Below are 25,995 nucleotides of genomic sequence, written 5' to 3'. Positions count from 1 at the left end.
ATTTAATAACAAGGTGCAACTCACATGAAAGTTTGTGTGAAATGTGCCTGAGTACTTTTGTTGGTTTTGAGAAATCAATTTGAAGTCAACCAAAACAATCACTCAATCAAAAGCCTGAATCATGAATAATTTTGGGCCAAGAATTTAATAGATGTTGTGTTATCAAGACAACAAAAGCAATAAATATAACAGCACTGATTTTAAAACGCAGAAAAATATCATGCCATTTTCATATCCATCGGTAAGTATGTATGTACACTTTTGACCTCACCATCCTAGAGCATGTTGTTAATCATCAGAATGTTTTATGTACATATTTTCAAACCAGCTTACAAAATATTTCATTTTAATAAAGACCACCTGATCCTCGGACAAACAAGTTAAACTCCTCCTAACCTAATGCCAGATAACATTTTACGACATTACTAAGAATGTCACAATTCTATTATTCATTCGGAAAAGTCCAGTTTTTAAAGAGGTCAACTCTAAACAATTATTGTTTAGACAGAACAAAATTTCAAAATTAGTATTTGTTTACACTATGCATGTAGGTACGGTACTGATTGACAAAAAAGAATTAATTGTAGATTTGATCAATTAAAGAGAACATGCCTCATACATATTTCAAAATCTTAATACCGCAATAACTGGCAGCAAGGCAAATGACGTTACATCTAAAAAATGATTAAATTGCACAGATCCTTTCAATCAATCAATTACCATATTATTTTAAGAATGAAAACACATTTTATGACAGAATATAACATTAAAAGAATATGGCGGTTAAAAATATAAGTAAAATGGAGGTGCGACTTTTATGATCTGCAATTTTTGAATAGGTTTTTGTTGATTATAAAGCTGTAATTGATGATGAAGAGACTTGAAACAAACTAGAAACTTGAAACAAAACAAAACATGTAAGTACCACAGGATAATCACAGCTGCCACAGTCCTTTAGTACTTTATCTCTGGAAGCAAACACCATGCACTGTTAATAGACATCTACTGGTATACCTGAATTAAGCTTATACTTTTCAATACTTATCATTGGTGGTTATGTCCATTGAATATTTGATATCTTGATTTAAAAAAAGAAAGAAGACTTTTGATAAACATGTAGCAGGAATTTCAATCAGCTTAAAAGTACTGTCCTATTTGCAGGAATTGTGAATATGTCACGTATGTCCTATCTGTGAAATTTAAACGTTAGCAGTGTCCTAGTATTCAAATTATGCAAGGAAACCCATTTACTTGCTAGACTTCAATGTCAGACACAATTGAGTGACTGACTGACTTCATTTTTTCTTTGGTAATAACATAAATAAAATGAGTTGTAAAGGGTACATGAGCATTTGTCTACATCAACAACCCACTTCTTGCAATGGCCAAAATTAAACTGAGTGAATCTTTGCACAGCATAAAACATTGTTCAGGCCTGCAAATGGGACATAGTACCTTTAAATGAACCTACTGCCTACTGGAATTGGGTTGTCTTTGTATTAAGCCTATGTGAATTAGAGAATTCAGTAGCCAATGGCTAAACATAGAGAGAAGCAAAATAAACACATCTATGAATTGAAAGGGTAGGTTAATATTAAAAAAAACAATCATCTTAACGGTTAAAAACTTGCATTTCAAATCATTTTTATTTTTAATTTGATTATGTTAGAAAATGCTATGATTACAGGTACTGCACTATTCCCTCCTTATTTGGACTCCCCGTAATACTCTATAGTTCTACCATAAGAACTTTGTGTCATCTTGTCAAAATTATACAGATTAATCCACATGAGAAGGGAAAAAGATTAAACTTATGTCCCATTGTACATGATAATTTGTTGTAAACTATTAAAATCCTTTTCATTCTTTATATTGCTTGATAATAACTGTTTATAGTTTGGTAAGAAATACAATCCAGCAAATGCTCTTTACAAATGAAATGTTGCATTAATGAGATAATTAAACAATATTTCCTTCAAACTTTGCAGGAGATTGAAGGGACTTTACTTTATGCCGAGTTTAAAAAAAAAAGTTTTTTACGGTCATCTCCTTCTTTCTATCTTTTTGCACTGATTTTCACAAGTTTCCAGAACAGTTTTATTCATGGCTAGATTTCAGTAACAGCAACAAAGTCTGTAAGGAATGGATGTAAAGGTTAGGTGTTGTTGTTTATGCAATGCATTATTCATAAGACATTTAGGTCATTAAGTACCTCGCTTCCTGCACAACACAGCGATTGTTCATTACATGACGCATCCACACAAACTGCAATGAACGTTTATCATCCATAGGATTCAATGGGCAGTTTGTAGGACATGAAGGGAGTGTGAACACGTCTTCTTGACCCAACCGAGGTCGTCTTAAGGGGGATGACGCTGAAGAGAGCGAGTGTTCATTACAGGATGCATTCACACAAGGTGCAATTAACAGCAAGGTTGTCCGTCTTAGGGGGGATGACGCTGAAGAGAGTGGGTGTATGCAGAGTGGATCTTGCTCAAGAAATCATCATCGGTCTGAAATCAAATCCAAAATTAATTTACTGTCAAAATCACTGAAATGATTCCATATTCTTTCATTTATAGACTGTACAGGCAAAACCTTGTAAGAATGTTTGGTAAAAGGACCCACAGATGATGTTTTGTGGAAATAACGTCAATTATGATTCGAAAAAAAACTTTTAAAACCTTCAATCAACTAACACTTCAAATAATCAACCATTGTTGTCTTTTGTTTCAGTGTAGATCCTTCATAAGCCAGTCGCATCACTAAATCAACTCCGAAATGACTCCAAACCTACTCCAAAACCAATCAATTCTTGCCCATTTGGGGTAATGTTTTGTGTTCAGTTTATGGTCATTATTATCTTCTCATTGATAATGGTATGCCATTAACACCCAAGTTTTCATTTTCGAGAATACCCAGATATATAAACTTACATTCAGGAGATGAGTTAGTGTGGCGGCCAACTGCTCCTTGGTGAGTAAAGAAGGTGCACCCCTCTGCAGCAATGGATCAGGCCTCTTCCCTACAGCCTGACCCTGGCCAGTCTGGACTGAACCACTGAGTTTCAGGGGTGAGAGTAGCGTGGAGGATGACTCGCTGGTGGAGCGCGTTCTAAGGAGTTCCGGTGTAAGGAGGTTGGAAGGTATACCAAGTATTGTCGTAGGAGGAGATGGAGTCTGTTAAACAAAACAAAGAAAGGATTTAAAGCATAACAAATCATTTCTTCAAGTAAAGGTTGTGTTAAAAACATAAAAACTCCTGGAAATAATTAAAACCTCAGTAAAACATGATGATTAAAACATGATAAAACATGAAATAAAACATTCTGCAGGACCATGAAGAACAGCAACAATTCTGTGCAAGTGTCATTAATATGCAGTGTAAAATTTGGAATCACTGTAAAATGTTCTTAACTAATGTTTGGATAGTATTTGAAATAGATGGGTAAGATGGGAATTAAATCATGAGACTTATGATAATGCTTCATGTTTTTCAGGGCATAGCAATTAATATTTTTGTGCATTTAGCTGAACCTGTGATCGACTGGAAGAATTTTGTGTAGCGAACAGCTTCATCATTGGTAACACATGGTTTGAGCATCATCCCAAAAGACTGTGGACATGGATGAGTCCAGGAGACAGAGCCATAAACCAGATAGACTACATCGTGGTCAAGAAGAGGTGGCGGACCTCACTACAGAACGTCAAGACAAGACCAGGTGCTGACTGTGGCAGCGATCATCAGCTGCTTGTGGCTAAACTGAGACTAAGACTGAAAGCTAAGAAGTGTGATTCAGCTCCCACAAGGTATGATGTGGAAAATATCCCTTCTCAATTCTCAGTGGAATTGAAGAACAAGTTTGAGCTGCTGTTGAGAAACGATGAAGCAGAGCAAACACCGAATGAGCTGTGGGAAGACATGAAAGAAACAGTTGAAAATGCAACAAAGAACCACATCCCAAAGAAAAGAAAGCGGAAACAACCATTGATCTCAAATCAGACTTTCGACATTGCTGATGACAGGAAGAGGGCAAGAGCAAAACATAATAGAGGAGAATGGACGAGACTCAATAAGGCGGTTACAAGTAGTGTGAAGGAGGACAAAAGGAAATACATCGAGGGGAAGTGTGAAGACCTAGAGCGTCACAAGAACAACTCCAAGGCAGCATTTGCAATTGTGAAAGAAATCACAAAGAAAAGAATCCAAGACTGGATGTAATTAATGATGACAATGGCAAAACATTGACGGAAAATGAAGACATCAAGGAAAGATGGATGCAGTATAGTACCAAGCTGTTTGCTGCACAGGAACAAGTTGACACTCAGTGGGAGGAAAGTGATGAAATGGAGCCCCCTCCATTAAGATCAGAAGTGGAGCTTGCAATGAAACAACTGAAGAATGGCAAATCCCCTGGCTTTGACAACTTGACTTCCGAGATGTGGAAGGCTACAGGTGAAGAAGGTACTGACCTGATGTGGCATCTCTGTTGCAATATCTGGAAAAGTAGGGAGTGGCCTAAGGACTGGTGTAGAGCTATTTTTATACCATTACCAAAGAAGGGAGATCTGAAAGAATGTGCAAATCACCGAACGATCAGCTTGATTTGTCATGCAAGCAAAATACTTCTGAAGGTGATTAGCAGAAGAATGAAAATCAAACTGCAAGCCGAGATCTCAGATGAGCAAGCAGGGTTCCGTGAAGGTAGAGGGACAAGAGAACAGATCGTCAACATTAGAAACATAATAGAGAAATGCAGAGAACACAGACATCCCCTCTATTTGTGCTTATTAGATTATAGCAAAGCATTTGACTGTGTGAGCCACTCTCAATTGTGGAATACAATGACAAAGATGGGGTTCCCAAGTCACATCATCGAACTGATCAAAAACCTCTATCATGACCAAGAAGCAACAGTGAGAACCAGTAACGGCAATACTGAGTGGTTCGGAATTGGTAGGGGAGTACGTCAAGGATGCATACTGTCTCCGAACCTTTTTAACATTTATTCTGAAGACATTATGAGAAATGCTCTGGAAGGATTCAATGGGGGAGTCAAGTTTGGAGGTAAAAAGATCACAAACCTAAGGTATGCTGACGACACTACTCTCGTTTGCAGCAGCAGAGAAGAGCTGATGGATTTGTTGAATCGCATCAAACAGGCAAGTGAAGAGAAAGACCTTCTTCTGACCACCAAAAAGACAAAAATAATGGTTGTCGATAGAGATGATAATAACACTGACTTCACCGTAGCTGGAAATAAGATTGAAGTGTAAATCGGGTTCAATCATCACTACCAAAGGAGAGAGCACCACAGAGATAAGGAGAAGGATGGCAATGGCGAGATCAACAGTACAGAATATGTCTCACATCTGGAAGAGCCGAGGCCTATCTCTCAATCTGAAGGTTCGTCTGCTTCAAGCAACTTCTTTCACTATTGCGACTTATGGGAGTGAGTCCTGGGCCATGACAAAGAATGACAGAAAGAGAGTTGATGCCTTTGAAATGTGGTGCTACAGGAGGCTGTTGCAGGTGTCATGGAAAGATAAAAAGACAAACGTGTGGGTCCTGGAAAAGATTGGAACAGACTTGACCATCAGAAGGGGAATCATGGAGAGAAAACTAAACTATTTTGGGCACATTGTTAGGAGATCTGAAGGTGTTGAGAAGCAAATACTGCAAGGAGCAGTCGAAGGAAAACGGGGTAGAGGTCGTCCACCAATATCTTGGACTGATGATATCAAGAAAGTGTCTGGACAAGGAATGAAAGGTGCAACACAAATGGCAGGTGAAAGAGTTGCATGGCGTGCTCTCGTGAAGACCACAGCAGCGCTTTACAGCGCCACCTGAAATTGATGATGATGATGTGCAACATCTCAGCTGGAGACTTTGCGCTTTATACCACTTGTGAATTGCATGATTATTTATATGATATTCATATTTTTTCAAAGTTTTAATTTGTATGGTATCATATTTTGACAGCTAACAAAAAGATAGAATTTGGGGGTTTCTGAGCATCATTAAATACCACCCTTCAAATGCTTATTACACTTGCACGCAGAGAATATTCCCCTCCCCCCTCCTTTATTTAGACACTTGATAATTCTTATCCAATCATACTGAAAACCTAGTACCTTTCTTGTTTCCATCGGAGCAGGGAAAAGCTGTTTCATAGCAGGTGGTGCTCTACCAGGGTCTGCGGTACCACCCGGTGACTGTGACACCAAGAGGTTAGGTGTCAGAGTGGCACCAGACGGTTTCAAAAGGTTCACCGGCGGCGCCCCACACTTCAGCTTATCTAACAATGCTTGGTTCATATCAGTTTGTTGTGAGGATGGTGAGGGTAGCTTCTCCGGTGTCTCTCTCTCCTGTGAAGGTTCAATCGCGGTGCTTGACGGTGCAGCACCTAACAGGCCCTGTCCTGAAGCGGTGTCCGCTCCACCACTCTGAAGGCGCTGGAGAAGTCTTTGGAGGTGCTGTGATGATTCTGCATTAGAGGGAGCCCCGGCTGTACCAGCAGCCGCGGCCGATGGTCTCTTATCACTGACTCCTCCACCAGGTATATGTAAGCTCTCTATGCTCTCCAGGCTTTGCACCTGTATAGCCAGAAAGCAGATAAAGGAAAGTGCAATTTTATTTAACATAAAAGGTTCTAATCACTACAAAATACTTTAATCATCATTATGGCCATAATTTTAAGAGGTTTTTCATATTAAGACTGCTCATTCTAGAATAGCAGATTTTGCAGTCTTAAAGTGTTTACTTGTTTCATAATCTGGAAATTATTATAAAATTGCCAAGGACCACCTTCCCTTTTCTAAAATAAGGAATCAGGTATTCTCATGTTATTCCCTCTGTAAATTGCATATGTAAATTTAGATAGTTTACTATTTTATTGAGTGCTTTCATCACATATTGCTACAAAAAAAATTATTTGTAAAATTGCTGTCATTCTAATTTTGTATCCACCTTGATTATTTTTTTCATTGTTATATTCCTTGAAAGTGCCGAATAAATCATAAATCACATCGTGACTATATTGAGCTGTTCAACTGCTACTGCTAACAATGTCCTTTCCATTATCACTAAATGTGTGTCTACTCAGATTCCTCCCCTATAGTAGTAGTAGCTGTCTGTCGCGAAGCGACAATGACCGCCTTCATTTTCACTTTACAGCTGTTCTCCATACAGCTCGCTGGCCTGCAGCAGTTGTCCAAGTCTTGGTTTCAATTTGCCTCCGCTTAAGGTTCCTCTTGATCGTGTCCTTGTAGCGAAGCCGTGGACGACCAATCCCTCTTTCGCCAGCGGGTAGTTGCGAGAATAGTACTTGCTTTGGTAACCTCTCAGAGGGCATCCTGATGACATGGCCTGTCCATCGTAGGTTCTTCCTGATGAGCAGGTCCTCCATAGAAGGAAGGTTTGCTCGCTCTAGTACCTCTTTGTTGGTCACCTTGTCCTTCCAACTGATTCTCATGATTGCTCGAAGGTGTCTCATCATGAACGCGTGAAGTTTCTTTACTTGACTTGTATAGAGAGTCCAGCTTTCCGCACCGTATAAGAGAGTGGATAGGACGATAGCCCTGTAGATTTTGCACTTCACTCTTGTTGAGACATGATGGTTGTTCCATAGCCTGGTTCGCAGTCTTCCAAAGGCACTGCTGGCCTTTGACATTCTTTTCACCAGCTCAGAGTCGATGCGTCCGTCTTTGGATATAGTGCTGCCGAGGTAAGTGAAGTCATCTACCTGGTTTAGGGCTGTCCCATCCACTAGGATCTCCTCCTCCTCTAGGTGGTCTGTACCTGGTTGGAATAGTACTTCAGTCTTTTTGATGTTTATTTGTAGACCGAACTTCTTTGATGCTGATGAAAATACATCTATAACATGTTGCATCTGCTCTGGTGTATGAGAAACAAGAGCACTGTCATCTGCAAAGAGGAGTTCCCTCACGAGAATCTGTGTAGACTTCGTCTTAGCTTTGAAGTGTGCGACATTGAATAGGTCGGCGTCTTGACGTGATTGTATGTAAACGCCTTCCTCAAAGTCCGCCAAGGCCTCCTCCAGCATCGCCGAGAGAAAGATGGAGAACAGCGTAGGGGCCAACACACATCCTTGTTTTACACCGTTACTTACAGGGAAGCTATGGGATGTTTCGCCTGCTTCCTTGACTTTAGCCATCATACCCGTATGTAAGGACTCTACCATTCCGGTGAACTTCTCGGGACATCCATACTTTCGTAGTAGTTCCCAAAGACCTGTCCTACCAACAGTGTCAAAGGCTTTCGTGAAATCGACAAAAACCACATAGAGGGATCGGTTGTGCTCAATGCACTTCTCCTGTAGTTGTCTGAGGCAGAAGATCATATCTACTGTGCTGCGGTTGTTCCTAAATCCGCATTGCGTCTCCGGCAATATATCTGGTGCTATGTGGGTATTCAATCTGTTCAGAAGGATCCTGGCAAAAACTTTCCCTGCTATTGACAATAGCGATATTCCTCTGTAGTTTCCACATTGAGTTCTATCTCCTTTTTTGAAGATGGCGACAATATTAGCATCCTTCCAATCCTGAGGTACGGAGCCTTCTGCCCATGCTTGTTGTATCAGCATTAGTAAACTGCTGGTTAGTGTGGCTCCTCCGTGCTTCCATATCTCGCTTGGTATCCCATCCACTCCGGGTGCCTTGCCATCACCCAAGGAGGCAATTGCCAGGTTTAGCTCTTTTCGTGTTGGAATATCATCGAGTGCAGTAACTACAGGTCGCTGGTTGATCCTATCACGCGCTGCAGGCTCGATATCTCCTGGCTGGTTGAGTAGTACTCAGATTCCTCCCCTATAGCAACAATATATTGCCACACATGTTCCATTAACATATAATTCTATGGAAAAATATTTACAGATGTAAGACCTTACCTCTGGTTTCTTGCCTGCAGAAGCTACAGTAGCGCCCTCTGTTGTTTTTGTTGTGTGCATCTTCTCTAGACTCTCTAATGTGTGGACCTGCACTTTCTCTGAGATGACTGGTCTTTCTTCAGCTCCTTGTGACATCAGCCTCTGAAGAACAGGAATCACCTTGCTACCATCACCCTGACCTGTCATATCACAAGGACATCCACGGTAGAAAAGGAGTATGATTTAAAGTGACTCGGTAACATTGCCTTAGATTCTGAAACAAAATCCTGGATTTAGCTCATGCTGCAATCATAATTATAAACCTTTAGGTCAGTCAGGAATCCCATGACTTTTACAAGCCGATCACCTGTCAGATTATTAAGACATTTATGATTGGAAATCCAAAAAAAAAATTTGTTTCCTAACGGTTTTAATAACACAACAGTCTATTAGGGAAAATGAGTAAAAACCGTAGGGCTTCAATATTACACCATATCACAGACACTGGTAACACGTAGGGCCATGCATCTCAGGTTTAACATTATTAAACAATGCCTTTAACAGCAATTCAACTATAAAAAAATCATCAAAATGTAAGGTATATCTCCTTATAGCTTTATAAATCCTCAGTGTTTTCTACCTGCAGCAGCAGCACAAAGGATTTCTGAATTATAGTCTACTACATCGTTTTCTCTTGATCTTAATACGGTAACTGTGATGAATATCGTGATTCAGTGAAAATTTCCAACCAAAGGCAGGTCAAATTCATACAGGGTCTTAATACACATGTTTGCAAATTATCGATAAACCTTGATGAGTGAAAGAAGATTACAAAATCAATTAAAATCATATTCAAACACAGGAATAAGGACTGAAATGATCAGCTGACATAAACAGAAACTTCTGCACTGACTTACAAATTTGGTAAATACTATAGCTTATGTGGATCTTATTAAATTGAACATATCCCATTTACCGTAAATAATGAGCATAGGAAATTATAACTTCCTGTTTAATTTCATCAAAGTTGAAATGAAGGTATTACCTGCAGTGGTAGTTATGCTAGATGTCGTAGTCGTCTTACTCCTGGTATCCTGCATACTAACTGATCTCTGAAACCTTGGACCCATCGGACTGCTCTTGGGCTTGGCTCCTCCTCGTGCTGTTATCTGATCATCTGTTTTTGACACATGACCTAGCGAGTGATATAAAATGGGAAAATTGATATACTTTCTTCAACATTGATTAATTTTTAGAATTTATTACTCATAATTGGTCATCAGCTTTTGTCACTCCTCGCATTGTCACATTATCATCTGTTTAGGACAAGGCACCTGTGACCTGTCAAAGGATGAATTCACAGGAAACATTCAGAAACAACCAAGTAAATGAACAACATTCTGGTTAAATGCAACAAGGGAACATTCAAGAGCAACTGAAGATGATAAGCAACTATAGACATTCAATTAGGAGACCCCTGAATCGCACTGATTAAAACGTAAAATGACAAACCTCAAAAATATAAATATTTGTTCTTCAATCAGCTTCACAAGATTATTCATTTACATGTACATTTTAGGCTTAAAGGTATAGACCAGTTTTGGAAACGCCCCCCTCTCAAAAAATAAAATGGAAGCTCTTATTACCAATCATGTGAAAAATACGTTTTGACTAATACGTGATGATACAAATTTGCCAGGAAACCGCCTACTAATTGATATATTTGGTAAATTATCACATTGATCCGGCCTGGATAAATATCGCGAATGCACTTCAACATTGAATATTTGGGCAAATATTTCTGTGTTTTTTTTTAAAATATAGGTTGAAGTATTGCCATCTAAGCCTCTGAAGGCAATATTCAAACAATATTGAATGAATATTTTGCATTGCACCCAAAACATATACCCATTTCTTATGCCTTAGTTGAAATGCAAATATTAAACATTCTGTACAATGAAGGAATTTCATCGACAGCTGCGAGCCACATCTGTGTTTATAATACATGAGATAATGCCCTTCTGGCTCTCAATATGCATGCACAATGTGTGTAATTGATATCCAAGGTGAAAACAGGAAACTAGGGTGCTAGGTAATGAGGCAACACCTTGCATAGTGTATGCCTGTATGAGATCACACTTGTAAACCAAAACTCACAAAAACAACAGGTGTTATAATGAACTGATGTATCGGGTGACAAAACATCATCAAGAAAATGCATTTCTATACCATGCTCTCCACCTACATTGGAGGATTTGAAAATGTATACGAGGTACCAGTTTACCATTTACTCATGGGATTAAGGATTAAGGGGCTAAGACATCAAGATTTAGTCAGCTTCCTCATGATACAAAAATTGTTATGAATAATTGAAATCCTTACATTTTATTGGTTATGAGCAGCTTTGTCATAGATTTGTAGCAGTTGTTATTGATGACAAGTTTTATGAAACAGAACCTGGATGATGAAGGAAGGAACCACCATAACAAATTTCCAAAAGCAACTCAAATGTGAGACATTGTCGCCCCCATCCCCTTTTTACACACTAAGGGCCTAAGTGAATTTTGCTATCTTAAAAATCCTTGTATCATTTTAAATGATAATAATAAACTAACTGGACCAATGAATATTTTGATGTAAAACATATTCTCTACAGTTCTTGCCTCTTTTTATCACAGGCTTTGTATTCAATGTGGTAAATGTTAAAACAACCAAACCAACCCCTTCGCTGCTGTGGGTGGCACATCCAATTCAAGAAATCAAATATAAGCATGGACTACAATCAGGTTTATCTTCATGATAAAGGTTTCATGAATAAAATTTACCATCAACTGTCAACACCAATCATTTGTTTTCTCCTGTTAAAACTTGTTGAGGAGAAGGTATTATATATCAAACATCTAGAATGGACTTTGAGTTCCATACCTGGTGAAACTTTGACATCACTTTGGCATCACCACCAGGTCCTATGGAAGAAGGACCACTCTCTGAAGCACTCCTCTTCTTCTTTGACAAAAACTTAACATTAATCATCAAAATGTATATTATGTCCTCTCTTGCTACAACTAATTGGAGAGAAAGTATTATATATCAAACATTTTGAGTTCCATACCTGGTGAAACTTTGACAGGGATTGGTCTTATGACTCCTGCACCACCACCACCAGCATCACCACCAGGTCCTATGGGAGAAGGACCGCTCTCTGAAGCACTCCTCTTCTTCTTTGTACCTTGCTGAAAAAGAAAAGAAAATGATGCATAGGAACTGATCAAGCCAAAAATAAATGATTACCCTGCTAGCAATGTTTATTTGACCGGTTGTAGGCGAGATGCAAAACTCTGGCAGCATCTTTAATGTGAAGATCTGCGCGTGATCGCACTGGATTGTCACTCAACTTAAGTATCATAGAGATTGCAATTTCTAAAAGTAACAAATGGGAGATTGTAACTGTGCCATCGATTTGAAGGCTTGCTTTTATTTTCAATCAAGCACAAACATAGGATGGGGCCTAGAAATCCATCTCTTGAAGACTTGTAATTGACCAGAATCCACAGCAAAGTTACAATTATTCATTTCTATGTCAGGAGTTGTGGTTGATATTCATAAACATTTAAAATATCATGGCACTGCCAGTGATCATTGATGGATTGTGCAATAATTTGTACGTGCATGTATCCTTAACATAGTAACAATGAAAAAAAAAAATCAACCTGGCACATTTTGCATGTACTTTTCCAACGGCACATTTCAACAAAATCTATCCATTGGACATACTAGAGTATGGATCACATGTCTATGGGACATTCAAAGCTTGCAGTCAGAAATATTGGCATTAGTATACTGCCCTCTAGTGTTCAAACATCGCATCACGCTAAATCCTCATGCTAAATTCCATTTAACCTCATTAATCTTGTTCTTGTCTGTGGTATATATATTCAATTGTAAAATTTGTGAGATGCCTGTACTGCATTCCTGACTGACTATAGGAATAAACAGGTCAAATATTCATACAATCCTCTTTCATAGAGCAGTTATATGACCTCTCTTGGATGAGATGGAATACGTTGAAGGTTTTACAGGCATTTATGTGATCCCCTGATGCATCGTCTCACACATCACGAGGTAAACCTTGGCGCTCTTTTGAAAAATGATGATATATGTATAATGCGCTTCACTTCACATTATGGCATCATATAACACAGCGCTAGGACACTCTATTGCCTGAAATCATACTGTTTCTAAATAATACGAAGAAATACACTTTTTGTCTTAAATTTTAAAAAATGCTTTTTCCTCATGATTACATACTCTAGCTGCTTCTAGTAATTTGGTGTTTCATGAAATCAACATTATTAAATATGTATTTTTAAAAAAAAATTTAACTAAATTTCTTTTGCGGCATCCTGTTTAAAAATGTTGATATATTACAAAGATAAGTGAGAACAGGCAGAATTTCTGTTACACACAGCTTTTTTTTTCATTCTCATTTGATGTTTACTTACACATTAAAAAAGGAAACGCCTCGGTTTTCAGCAACATACGTGAACAAGCCATAAATCAAATACCAGAGAGGATCAAAGGACTTACCGGTACGCCATTATAAAGCCTTACTCTCACAATCTACTTCCATTAAAATGCTTTATGCTAATTTCATGGAACATTACTGGTAGCTCCAAATGTTATTGTAAGAAATATAAAAACATGTCAAAATACTTCATGGAAATTATACATTGGAATTTGTGATTTATGAACGGAAATGACCTGCAATCGTCACAAATTTTGACAAATTGTATTTTCCTGCAAATTTATTCATTGAATCAGAACGATGGAGCACAAACCGATTACCACTCACCTTATATTCATGCTGTGCTTTACTGAGCATTGATAGGATATCTGTAGGTGCGGGCATACTTGCTGCGACTGGCTGTGACCCTTCCTGTCTAATTTTGACCAGTAATCTACAAAACATCATAAAAAAGAAAGAATAAATTATCAGGTTTTTGTACTTCATACATATTATTATTATTAAGTATTTGGCCTCGCCTGCGCCTGGGAGGCAAACGAGCGAACTGAATCACTGTAACCCTCGGGTCTCTCCTCCCGGTATAACTGATTGGGGGTGTGCAGGTGGACCACTACACCAGAGTTTCCCCCTACTCTTATACAAATATTGCAGCGGGTTCTTAACATGCAATGGTGGTGACTCTCCTCTACGTCCTATCCGAGGGATAGAGTGTTTTCCACTTAACATAGCCTACATCTATGAAATAGGGGAGGGACACATTAACACACAACGCAGGCTTCAGTCATCCGTCTGGGTTGGATTCAAACCCACGATCTTTGGTTCGACAGGCAGACACAGCCTACTCGCCTCCTTTTAACCTGTCAAACATGCTGTATGTTTAGATTTTATGTATTATTGTACTGTATTATAATGCTGTTAAAAATACTCTGATTCTATGTTATATTGTTCATCATTATTGATTTTTAAAAACTGGGACCCTGACAAAAAGCACTTAGTTTATAAGGGTAGTCCCACTGTTTCATATCTTTGCGTCTGTGTCCACATTGTTTTAAAAATGAAAAAACATGAAATAGATTTATAGAGAGAAGGTAAAAAGAAATTTAAAAAAAGAACTTCCAATGACAGTTTTAGAACTGAATGAAATATTCATATAATTTACAAGGAGATAAAATGAACACAAATTTTAAAATTAAAGACTGTTCAAGGACCATAGGAAAATATACAGGATTTAAATATATAGAGTGAAACCTATTGTTATCATATAACCTAGCAATTTATGACAGGGTAGGAATTCAATGAAAACAATTCAGAATCAAAACAATAGCAATGTCTTCTGCCAAATATATTTTGTTAAAACTATTCTATGTTGTTAAAGGGATAGTTGAGTTTTGTTGCAGAGAGCGCTACACAAAATGTGTTTTTGTGAGATAATACAAAACTGGGTGTCAAATTTGAAAGAATATACAATTTAGATGACAAAATCATCTTTGTTTGATCAAAATTGGTTCAGAGACGGCTGAAATATCCATAAATATAACCATTTCTAATATTTGTGGTGCTCCACAATTAGTCAGTAATTTTGAACCAGCTGTTGAACAACAAGATAGCACCTCATACGATCTTAAACAAGAACTCAACTATACCTTTAAGAGAGAGGGAGAAAAGGAGAGAGGTATGGAAGGAAATAGGGTGAGGGAGAGGGAGAAGGAGAAAGACAAAGATAAAGACAGAGAGAGAAAGAGAGAGAGAGAGAGAGAGAGAGAAAGAGAGAGAGAGAGAGAGAAAGAGAGAGAGAAAGAGAGAGAGAAAGAGAGAGAGAGCGAGCTATTGACTTTTTGGTATATATTAATAACCTGCAACAAAGCACCTCTCTATGTCAATGTTACTTCACAAGGTCAAAGCAGCAAAATAGTGAAACAGTGGCAAGCTAATTTGAAGAGAAGAAAGGTATTTGTTTCATAGAATGCACTCTGATCAGTGACAAAATTAGTAAACATGGATGACTCTGAAAAGATGAATTAACAGCTTGACTGGACATTGGTTCTACATCGAATCATCTCATTAATACAGTTCATTCTTCTGCTCTCTGCTTGAACCCTATTTTCCCTGTCTTATCCTTCTTTCTTTCACAAAAATACTTTGTCCAGGGATGTCGTTACTACCGTCTCTGCTTGTCCCTTCCTTTCTCCTTTGTTCCCTTTCACAAAATCATTTCTAAATACATGAAATGTACCCCCAATGTTGTCAGCATCCTTTCAAATTTAACATATTGAAGTAAAGCTTAATAAAAGACAATTTATTGATGTAATTAATATATTTTGTCCACTATTTTCTTTTTGCACAATCTTTCATATACTCTTTTCACACTGGTTTTGCTTAACCCCGTACTTTGCTTAGCCCCGTACTATCCTTAACCCCGGACTATTTGTTTGGCTTTTCACACTCGCTGTTTTTAGTCCCGTACTAGCGCCTATTCCGGAATAAGAAAATTCCTGCTGTTCTCACTGCATTTCGTTAACCCCGGATATCGTGTATGTTATGATTGGACATACTTCGCATCTGGCCAGCTGCGATACGCTCCATTGCGTAGTACCGGACTATTTTTCGTTTCTGTTCTCATTCATTTGCTTAGCACCGCAATTGCGGGGTTAGCAGGAGTTAGCACCACAATTGCGGAGTTAGCCCTGCTATTTTGCAGGGTTAGTTAACCCCGTACTATAGGTGGGGTTAGCCAACTTTAGCCCACTTTGGTAAAAACCAGTCTGAACAGAAAGTGGAATAGGCTTAACCCCGTACTATAGGTGGGGCTAAGACCCCCCCCCCCCCCTTAACCCCACCTATAGTACGGGGTTAAGCAAAATATTGCCAGTGTGAAAACAGTAATAGTCTCTTTAAGCTTAAAGGCTATGTGTAGGATCCGAAAATAGAATAGTGCTCTCAGCTCATTCCAAATAATCATTTCATAATTATGTAGATGTGTTGTGGTCTACTGGACAAGGTACAGGATTCAAATCCCCATCACAGCACTAAATTCCTTTGGCAAGACATTAAACATCACACTGCACCCAGGTGAGGAAAATGTGTACCTGCCAGGAATAAATTTCTTTAAATGCTTGAGTGTCATAATGGCAGCCGTGCTAAAGCCAGGGTAATAAAAATGGAGCACCAGGAGTGCCAATGTGTCATACATGAGAGCTATATACTAGACTCCACTAGTATTATTATCATTATTTCACATTCATTATAAGAATATTTGTTATTTCACAGGGTATATACTCCATTCCTCCACACGGATGATATATGTGTCAATTCAATATTGTTACATCTGCAAACTATGTTCTTATCAGCACAGACACACATATTTCTCCTCCAAACTTTAGTTATTTATTAATTTAAAACGATTTATTAATAAGAAATCAATCGCGACCAGATGGCCAGATCGCAGATTCCTTTACAATCATAACAGATCAAATGGATACAAAAATTGATAATAATACAGTAATAACAGTGAAAATACAACATTTTTGACAAATGACATAATCCAGGGCTTCAATAAAAAGGTTTATCATGATAAAGAGGCATGTAGTAGGCCTAAGGGATCCACTACATGCATCTTTTATCATGATAAATATCAGGATGTCAGACATAGCATTCAGACTTGATTGAACTTCCAAACTCTTTTATGAAAACATGACGCTTCAACCTACATTGCCATCTGTAAACCCCTGCTATTAATTAACATCGACCTACTTCCGTTAATCAAATTGACGAACGCAAGATGGAGGGAAGAGATTGTTTTAAAATGCAGATGGGACCCTCTCTAACACAGGCAAGTATGAGAGAGGGTCATCAATCCCTATTATTTCAATTTTACCAACATAAAACTGCAAATCTGTGGTGTTTTAATGATCCTAGCTTATAATAATGATAACAATAATAATAATAATAAAAGCCTAATAGTCCACTCCAAATTTTTTTAAACCGAAACGGAAATTCTTTTTGCCCAATTGATCGTGAGCCCGGCAGCCACTGAGCAGCGCCAGATCGACGTTGCTCTATCCCTTATTGTTGAACGTCAAACAGGGTAGCAACAACTCCCATCTTTTAACATCTTTTGGTATGACGCGGCCGGGGTTCGAACCCACGACCTCCCGGTTGTGAGGCGGACGCTCTACTGACTGAGCCAACACTCCGGTAACATGATAATAACATGATAATAATAACATGATAATAGCATGATAATATTACAATACATAGCTCCTGTCCATTAGATACAAAGCACATAAACAAGAAATATACCTGAACAAACGAGAGAAAACATTATATATGATTTGTGGTGAGTGGTGCAACATCATATAATTTACCTTTGAATCAGTTCTGCAAATCTGATACAGTCTTTCCTGTTATAAAACCAGATCCCACAGATTGCTGTAGATGACAAAATAATAAAACATACCACAAGGTTCATAATATGAAAGTATTTCGATTTGTCACCATCAGAGCCTGATGTCTTGCATTGAAGATCTTTGGGGGAAAAAAGACAGTATTTCAAACTGATTAAAATACGCACAGATTTTTGTTTACTCTGTTTTGGGATGACACTATTAAATACATAAAGGATTAAGGTGGAGATTTGCTGAAACCACAGATTCCTATATTTTGTTTATACTCAAGACAATGTTAATGGATGTGGATACAATATGATAAAAAAATCCATAATTTACCTGTTCACTGCCACCATGTTTATAATGAATAATAAATGAACTTTCACAAGATGTATTTTGAGGTATAATTCAATGTTTCAATGCAAAATTTGGTCATATTTTAATAGAATAAACTTCAAATTACAAAATGCATCTACCAGTCTCTTTTGGCAGAAGACACAAATTCTATTCTTAATACAAACAAACTTTGAAACAGGAAAAAAAACTTAGGCTAGACTTGCTGTCCATAGCACAAATGAGATTAACTTACCATCTTGGATTTTTTTAAATAAAAGCAAGTTTCTAAAGCAACGTCTCATCTCATCTTCATTCCCATTCCTATCATCTTCCTGCTTTTACTTAATGATGAAAAGAAACATCGAACATGAATTACTTGCATTCCCTTTCTTGCAACTACATGACCACAATTATGAACAATTTATTTTTTCATACTTCCCCCCCCCCCCCCCTCCTAACAACAAATGGACTAAAACTGTGTTATTTGTGAATAACACCAATCTCAGGCATGTAGCATGTACAGGGTGTACTTTAAAATGGTATTCTATTTCCTGGTTTCGGATATATGCAAGGGGCGTTCAGATGGAAGAAAAAAAGGAAGTCAGCTCTTTAGGCGTTTTTGGGGCACGGGAAATGAAATATGAAGTTACATGTACATGCATACGATTTTAACTTGTCACATCCACAGGAATTTTTCTTCATCTTGCCACTTTTTACATCAAACGCTTGTCAGGCACGATTTGAACTTCATTATGTTTCCCACCTTTTTCTCTCTTTTTTTTCAGAAATTGCAACAAGAAAATTAAAGAAAACCTGTCTTATCACATATAGAATGTATTCAATAGCAATTCATTGTTCTTACAATCAAACTGGTTTGTCACAAAAATCTGAAAATATAATGTAAGAGTATAATGATCATTGAAAATATGACATTTCTTTTAAAATCCTGGATACTATTGAAACACCCAGATGAAAGAACTAATCATTGAGGACATGATAAATGGGGGACGAGAAAATATACCTGTAGGCGTTTTGATGATCTTAAAAGATATATGAAAATCTTGGAGTCTTCCTGGATTGTATACCTATTTTTAGGAGGAAGGCTGAATTGTACATTTTCATTTTCTTGCATCAACATCACATTATGATAAGTATATGTTCCACCTGACCAGCACTACATAACTATGCTATCAAACTCCAGAAAGGAGAGTCTTTACACAGGGCTTGAACTGACCAAATAATAGGAGAGAAAAGTACACCAACGCCGACATAAGGATTGATGATCTGACATCAGACTAAATAGAAGTTAGCACTTAGCGAATTGAAGACGGACACTGTCACTGACTGACATCCAACAGTTTGGCCCAGGGAAACCGATGATGGGGCATTCACACAAGACAGGGTTCACACCAAATTTGTACAAAGAAACGTTGCGTGAAGAATCACCATGAAGTGAAAGGTGTGTTCTTACATGACTGACATCCAACAGTTTGGCCCAGGGAAACCAATGATGGGGCATTCACACGAGACAGGATATATACAAAAAATTGTACAAAGAAACGTCATTTCAAGAATCACCATGAAGTGAAAGGTGTGTTCATACAGGATAAGAATGATTGTGTAAAGGAATGTCAGAGAAGCTAGGTATGGGCAAGTCACCTTACACCATATTTTTTCCATGTAATCAATAATTTGTCATGAGCATCGTTCAGCATAAATATTTACAGCTGGTCAGTCATATCAGTAAGCGCTAAAAATGAGGTTTTGTTTGATTTCAATCGTTACTTCTGCAATAGATCCTATTATTTTCTTGTCCAGTGTTGTTTGAAATGATGCTCAAACCTTTGTTTGATATATATAGATTACTTACTCTATAGCATATATCGTGTTTATTTATCATATAGCTGCCGTATACAATGCTGGTCTGAACGAGAGAGAAACATTGTGAGACCCTAAAAGCTATCCGACTAGCCTGATGATCAGAGTCAGAGAGGGTATCTGGGAGCAAGGTAAAGTTCTAATTTGCTAAGTGAGTGGTGGTGGGTTATTCGATGCATCAGGATCCTAAGAGAACGTCTTCCAGAGTGAAATCGGATGCTTTCCTACAGGGACAAACCATCTCATGTGCTCTCAAGCTAATAGGTCAGTCCATGAGGGCAATCTCTATGTTTCTAATCCCAAATTATTCAACCCCTGGAACATTCCTCATAACAAATGACTGTATTGTACATTGTCTTGTCGAGTTTTAAAATCAACATTATCCGGGATTTATCCCTCTTAAGGAACCTCGCTTTGGCTGTAATCTGTATAAGTAACCCAAGATGTTTTCATTTCCATTAGCATGCTTTCCAATAAGTTGCAATCAAAGTATTCTCTGGCTTGGTATTCAGTGGAAAGTATTTTCTTTTTTGGTATTCGTCATATTAAAAATACTGTTGGATAACTGATAAATGTTGTCATTTAATCTATAATGGACCAAATAATCAATTTGAATGTTTTTTTTTTTTTTTTGTTGTTGCTTGGAGAAGATTTACTGCTGACATATTTACTTATTTGATTGCAGATTGCTTCTTCCTGAGCTACAACATCCATCTAGTTATCCAATCAGAATCAAGTTTTCTGCTGTATCTGATTCTGTTTGGATATTGACAAGAAACATGCAATCAAACCATTGTCTGATTTCAAGTTTGAGGCAGGACTGCTGTATCTTGTTAAGATTATGATTGGTCACTGACAAGAAACATGCAATCAAACCATTGTGCGATTTCGAGTTTGAGGCAGGACTGCTCTATCTTCTATAGATTCTGATTATTCACTGACAAGAAACATGCAATCAAACCATTGTCTGATTTCAAGTTTGAGGCAGGACTGCTGTATTTTGTATAGATTCTGATTGGTCATTGACAAGAAACATGCAATCAAACCATTATCTGATTTCAAGTTTGAGGCACAGGACTGCTGTATCTTGTACAGATTCTGATTGGTCACTGGCAAGAAACATGCAATCAAACCATTTTCTGATTTCAAATTTGAGGCAAGACTGCTACATCTTGTATAGATTCTGATTGATCATTGACAAGAAAAATGCAATCAAACCATTGCCTGATTTCAACTTTGAGATAGGACTGCTGTATCTTGTATAGATTCTGATTGGTCACTGACAAGAAACATGCAATCAAACCATTGTCTGATTTCAAGTTTGAGGCAGGACTGCTCAGTGTATCTTGTATAGATTCTGATTGGTCACTGACAAGAAACATGCCATCAAACCATTGTCTGATTTTAAGTTTGAGGCAGTAATGTATAAGATATATCTTAAAGGTTATTGATTAATAAACCATATCCTGTACCTTTTGCAGTCTTGTAGAGCAAGAATGGTTCTTGGAGAGTGTAGTCCAAATCCTTAGTGATTGGTTCAGTCAAGTTGTGAAGGCTCAGTCTGTTCATGATCATGAAACCATGGTATGGTGTGGCAGATCTGTAATAAGGGGGACAAAATATGGTATACAAGACTTGTTCAAGCTATGTTCATAAGGCGAGGCGTCAAAAATATCGATACCAGCAGGCTGCCGCCTCACGTATTGGCGCATCGAGGCTGCAATTACGGCCGAAGCCTGGCTAGGGCAATTACTTTTCTTTTGTTAGCCCAGCCGGCTTGCGCCAGGCTGGGATCTGAGGCTCGGTTTCCATTCGAAAGGCGGCAGCCGGCGTATGCTTTTGAACGCCATTTCCTACCGCCAGCGGTAGCCGGCTGAGCTAATTTAAAAAATGCAGCCAGGACGCACAAGTGCAGTTTGCTGCCGCTGGCTGGTATATTTATTTTTGACGCCTCGCCTAACCGATTGTGATTATTTGTGTCTAAAAGGATTTTTAAAAAAAATGAATATCTTTTTTTTCCCCTTTAATTCTCATATACAAATATCACACAGACAAAATTAAGTGAATTCAATTCTAGAAATAAAAATATATAAATTATATTAAAAAAAACAGAATGTTAACAGCTGTTCTATATTAACTGTTTGCAGTAAACCTTACATTCAAATAATAGATTGTAAATGGCAAATGTCTGTTTAATTAATATAATGTTCCTATATAAGACATATATTTCTCTGAACAATAAAATTGATAAAAATTACTCTTTAACAACAAATTTAATAACAAAATATATATGCTCACTAAGAAAAATATCAACCGAAACTATTTTCAGTATAAAAAAAAGGAGAAAAATCAGTTACGTGCCTAGTTGCCTGTTATCATTGATTTGAGAATCCATGTTGAATATAATGGATCATTGATTAGTTTAATAGGACATGCACTTATATCACACTTTCTACTCATGCATTATTTCTCATTTCACACATGGCGACTCCCACGATAATGCTTCCACAATATCTCTCATTAATTCTGCCACCCTCTTCCTCTTATTCTGGAAGATTCATAGGAAAAAAAAAACCGTCTCCTAAAATCAATATTTTTCGTACATAGAGCACTGTTTACCTTGAAAGGTACCTTTCAAGGCCGTTCCTCGATTCTAAAATCAAATATCCAAGGACCCCATCCCAACGGCAATGCAATATCAACATTCACGCGAGGTGACGTTAAAAGCGAACCCTACAACATGCAAAGCTTTCACTCCTATCGAGTATCAGTATGCAGTGGAAAGCCCTCGTTTCAAGCCAAATAAATTAAAAATGCATGCAGTATTCATCATCCTATAACAATTCCACTTCAATTCTAAGGACCTTCCATCTCTTCCATACTCCGTCTAGTTCTTAATCCAGCTGTTTACTTCGAATAATCCACTCTTTTCGGGATTTTCAATTTAATACAGCTTGCATGCCCTTGGGGTTCAGGAAAAAGAGAAGGGTACGCTTTCCAGAATCCACTCAGCCACAAAAAGAAAAGCCATCCCCTCTGAAGCCTAAGAAATGCAAATAGCGTGCCTGACTCATGAGTTTTCTCCCGCAAACCACAGTCAAGTAGCCTAGTTTTCTTCCGACATCTTAGTAACATGAATAGCTATTTAACATTTTTCACTGTATGCAGTTAAGTATCAATGACTTCATAGGACAGCACTGGGAAGAGTAATAGCTTTACACTGCAAACATCAATACATCATGTGTTATCTTCATCCTCTCAAGTTTTAAGCTCTATATGTTGGCGTACAGAAATCATGATATTTTTCTTACTGCAGATTTGTACCAAAATCTTTTACATGAAATGTTATAATGTTATAAGGTATAATGTTACAAGGTAGATTCTCCTATACATTATTAATGATACAAGCTTTAGAATTGATCAAAATGCAGGGTATTTGTCAAACAACAGACATTCATCATTTTTCACCTGTCCTGCAAGACACACTGGAGGAATGGAGGAGCTTACTTGGAAAGACAAAGTATTCGACATCCCTTGCCAGACAGCTTACCTCAGTATCAATTCATGCGAATACATGAAAAAGTGAATGTTTGTGAAGGAGACGTAGTGATGGCTGCCCTTTTATCTACTTCATGTAATACATAGTGTCAGGTAAAATGCAATATACCATGAAGGGACCGTTTTAAGGGCTACTTTTTAGATTCCACATGAAATATTTTTGTTCAAGAAATCATTGCTTAAAAGTCTGATGATCTGAAATGAAATTCCTCCAGAAATGTTCAGTTTTAGCACTGTAAATTTAATTTGCATTTAATCAAAGGCACTTTATGATTAAATTGCATTTTTTAAATAAAATTACTATTAATTATAAAAGTTGTTTTGCTTAAGTTCACACCCAGTATAGACTGAAATTGCCAAGAAAAGCAAATGAAACGTATCATACATGGCTAGAGCAAGGATGGAAGATCATCTGCTAGCATTCTTGTCACGGTTTATGGCTTAGAGTATGATGGCCTCGTGAGGAGACAGTCAGGTCAGTGATACGACTGCTTAATGAGCTGGCTGAATCTTGGGATTCAAGAAAACAACAAAGCTTAGAGAATTCTAATGGTTTTACAACTTAAAAGACCCCTCCTAGGAGCTGCTGCTACGATTACTGCATAAGGAATTTCACCAAGTCATTTGGACTTGCCCAAATTGATCAATGTATCAAGGCCTACAGCTTTTAAATGACACTTTATTTACTCTCTCCGCGGCCTCCCACGCAAGTACATGTACATTTAGTGAATACATGTAGCAATTAAGTTCCATCACAGGGCTTAATGCACAAGCACTTATGTGCATTGTGGGGATAAAGTTTGCTTTTTCATGCAAAGGTCACCCTAATATGACTTCACAATTAATATGTGTTTGGACATCCACTTTGAATGTTAAGATAACATTTCAGATTGTTCATGAAACAAAAGGTCACCATCCAGACATACGGTAGATATTCTCAATCATGACTTCCAAGGTTGATTTCAAAAAGGAAATCACAGGTTTTAGCTTACATACTATATTTTGAAATTGTTCTACTGTCTCAACTGAAGTATCTAATTATTTTATGTTCAGCCACTTCATGAAAACAATGGAACTTTCAAATGCTGTCTCAAAAAACGGCAGTATAGCATGGAATTCTAATTTTAAGGTTAGTTCTAGCTAAATGTTACACTAGTCTACTGCTTGTGATGCACAGGAAAATAAATGCTATTTTTAGAAGTAGATGTTCAGTATGAATACATAATAACACATTACCAGCAAAACCATTATTTAAAAAAAACAATTGTACATTAAAGCCCCTCTAAAGTGTTGGGAGCCCAAAAAAATTGATGGCAATATTTCACTTAAACTGTATCATAATGTGAAAAAGGATGTCATTTTGACTGAAAGAATACAAAATTTAGGTTTCCTGCATGCAACAGAAAACCATAATTATATGTTCTTTTATCTATATTTGTCTTCAAACACATTTTCTCTTTTTTTTTGGGGGGGGGAATCTTTGCAGAAGTGTGTCCTAAATGACATCCTCTTTCACATTATGATACAATTTAAGTTAGATTTTGTCATCAAATTTTTGGTGAATTCGGGGATCCCAACACTTTAGAGGGGCTTTAATTAAAGGATGGTATATACTTATAGTATTCTGGATACAAGCAACAATATACAGACTGCACAAATCCATATAAAGGTTAATATATCTTGTTTATCCAAAAACAGGGAAACTATAATCCCACAGGAAGCATCAAGTTAATTAATAATCCCTTCCATTGCTATCATATCCTTCTCTTTCCAAATACAAATATTTCCGGGAGCCATATATCACTCTATCATACAGAAGGAGTTTGGAAGGCATCTATGTTTATACTGTTTACATAGGTTTATAAACACACAAGAGACGGTCCATAATTTAGATATACGGTATATAGGCTTCATCCTAGCTTATTAAAGAACTTCTATAATGCCCAATCTGCATATACAAATATTTACTTTCTGCACAGAGTAGTAATTTAATTAATAATTAAAATGTTGACTTGCTCTGGACATGTTGCCATTGTTTAGATGCTAAGAGAAAAAAAATAAAAGGCATAACAGTGGTAGTCAACTGAAAAATTGATTAGTTGAAAAGAATTTCTTGCAGTTATCAATACATATTTGTATTTTATTCTTCTAATTTCTTCTCGCTATTGCCATTATTCATATAGTACTTTTTATGCATTTTGCCAATGCTAAGACACAGATAAAATAATTATATTAGTCAACTGATATATTGATTACTTACAAAGAGTTTCTTGCAGTTATCAATGCTCATTTGTTTTTCATCCTTATGATTTCTCCTTAATGGTGCAATCTTATTTAATCTCATTATTTTACCCTTTGTCAAGTTCATTCCTTTTTTCCAATTACCCCTTAACAAAAACTTATTTGCCCTCTTCAGGCTTTTAAAA

General features: G+C 37.4%; 1 protein-coding gene across 1 annotated transcript; it reads right to left on the bottom strand.

Moving 5' to 3' along the window:
- Positions 1-1,414: 1,414 nt before the first annotated feature.
- LOC115918284 (mRNA-decapping enzyme 1B-like) lies at positions 1,415-21,616 on the bottom strand. The gene is made up of 9 exons (XM_030972388.1): positions 21,484-21,616; positions 17,777-17,840; positions 13,740-13,845; positions 12,000-12,120; positions 9,933-10,082; positions 8,909-9,087; positions 6,135-6,596; positions 2,937-3,179; positions 1,415-2,513 (listed from the first exon to the last, which is right to left on the bottom strand). The coding sequence occupies exons 1-9, from the start codon at positions 21,584-21,586 to the stop codon at positions 2,445-2,447; spliced, it is 1,497 nt and encodes a 498-aa protein (XP_030828248.1). The 5' UTR covers positions 21,587-21,616; the 3' UTR covers positions 1,415-2,444.
- Positions 21,617-25,995: the final 4,379 nt, after the last annotated feature.

The sequence above is a fragment of the Strongylocentrotus purpuratus genome, unplaced genomic scaffold (assembly GCF_000002235.5).
Source record: "Strongylocentrotus purpuratus isolate Spur 01 unplaced genomic scaffold, Spur_5.0 spur5_scaffold_6, whole genome shotgun sequence".
Classification (NCBI taxonomy): domain Eukaryota; kingdom Metazoa; phylum Echinodermata; class Echinoidea; order Camarodonta; family Strongylocentrotidae; genus Strongylocentrotus; species Strongylocentrotus purpuratus.
Note: the sequence above shows the minus strand (reverse complement) of the source record. Positions and strands in the feature narration are given on the sequence as shown.

Excerpts from the sequence above, each read along its gene's own strand:
- LOC115918284 (XM_030972388.1), bottom strand. The coding sequence starts at position 21,586 with ATGATCATGAACAGACTGAGCCTTCACAACTTGACTGAACCAATCACT. Across the intron at positions 13,846-17,776 it reads TTTGCAGAACTGATTCAAAG|ATTACTGGTCAAAATTAGAC; the intron begins GTAAATTATATG and ends GATGTTTTGTAG. Across the intron at positions 10,083-11,999 it reads CCCTGTCAAAGTTTCACCAG|GTCATGTGTCAAAAACAGAT; the intron begins GTATGGAACTCA and ends ATCACTCGCTAG.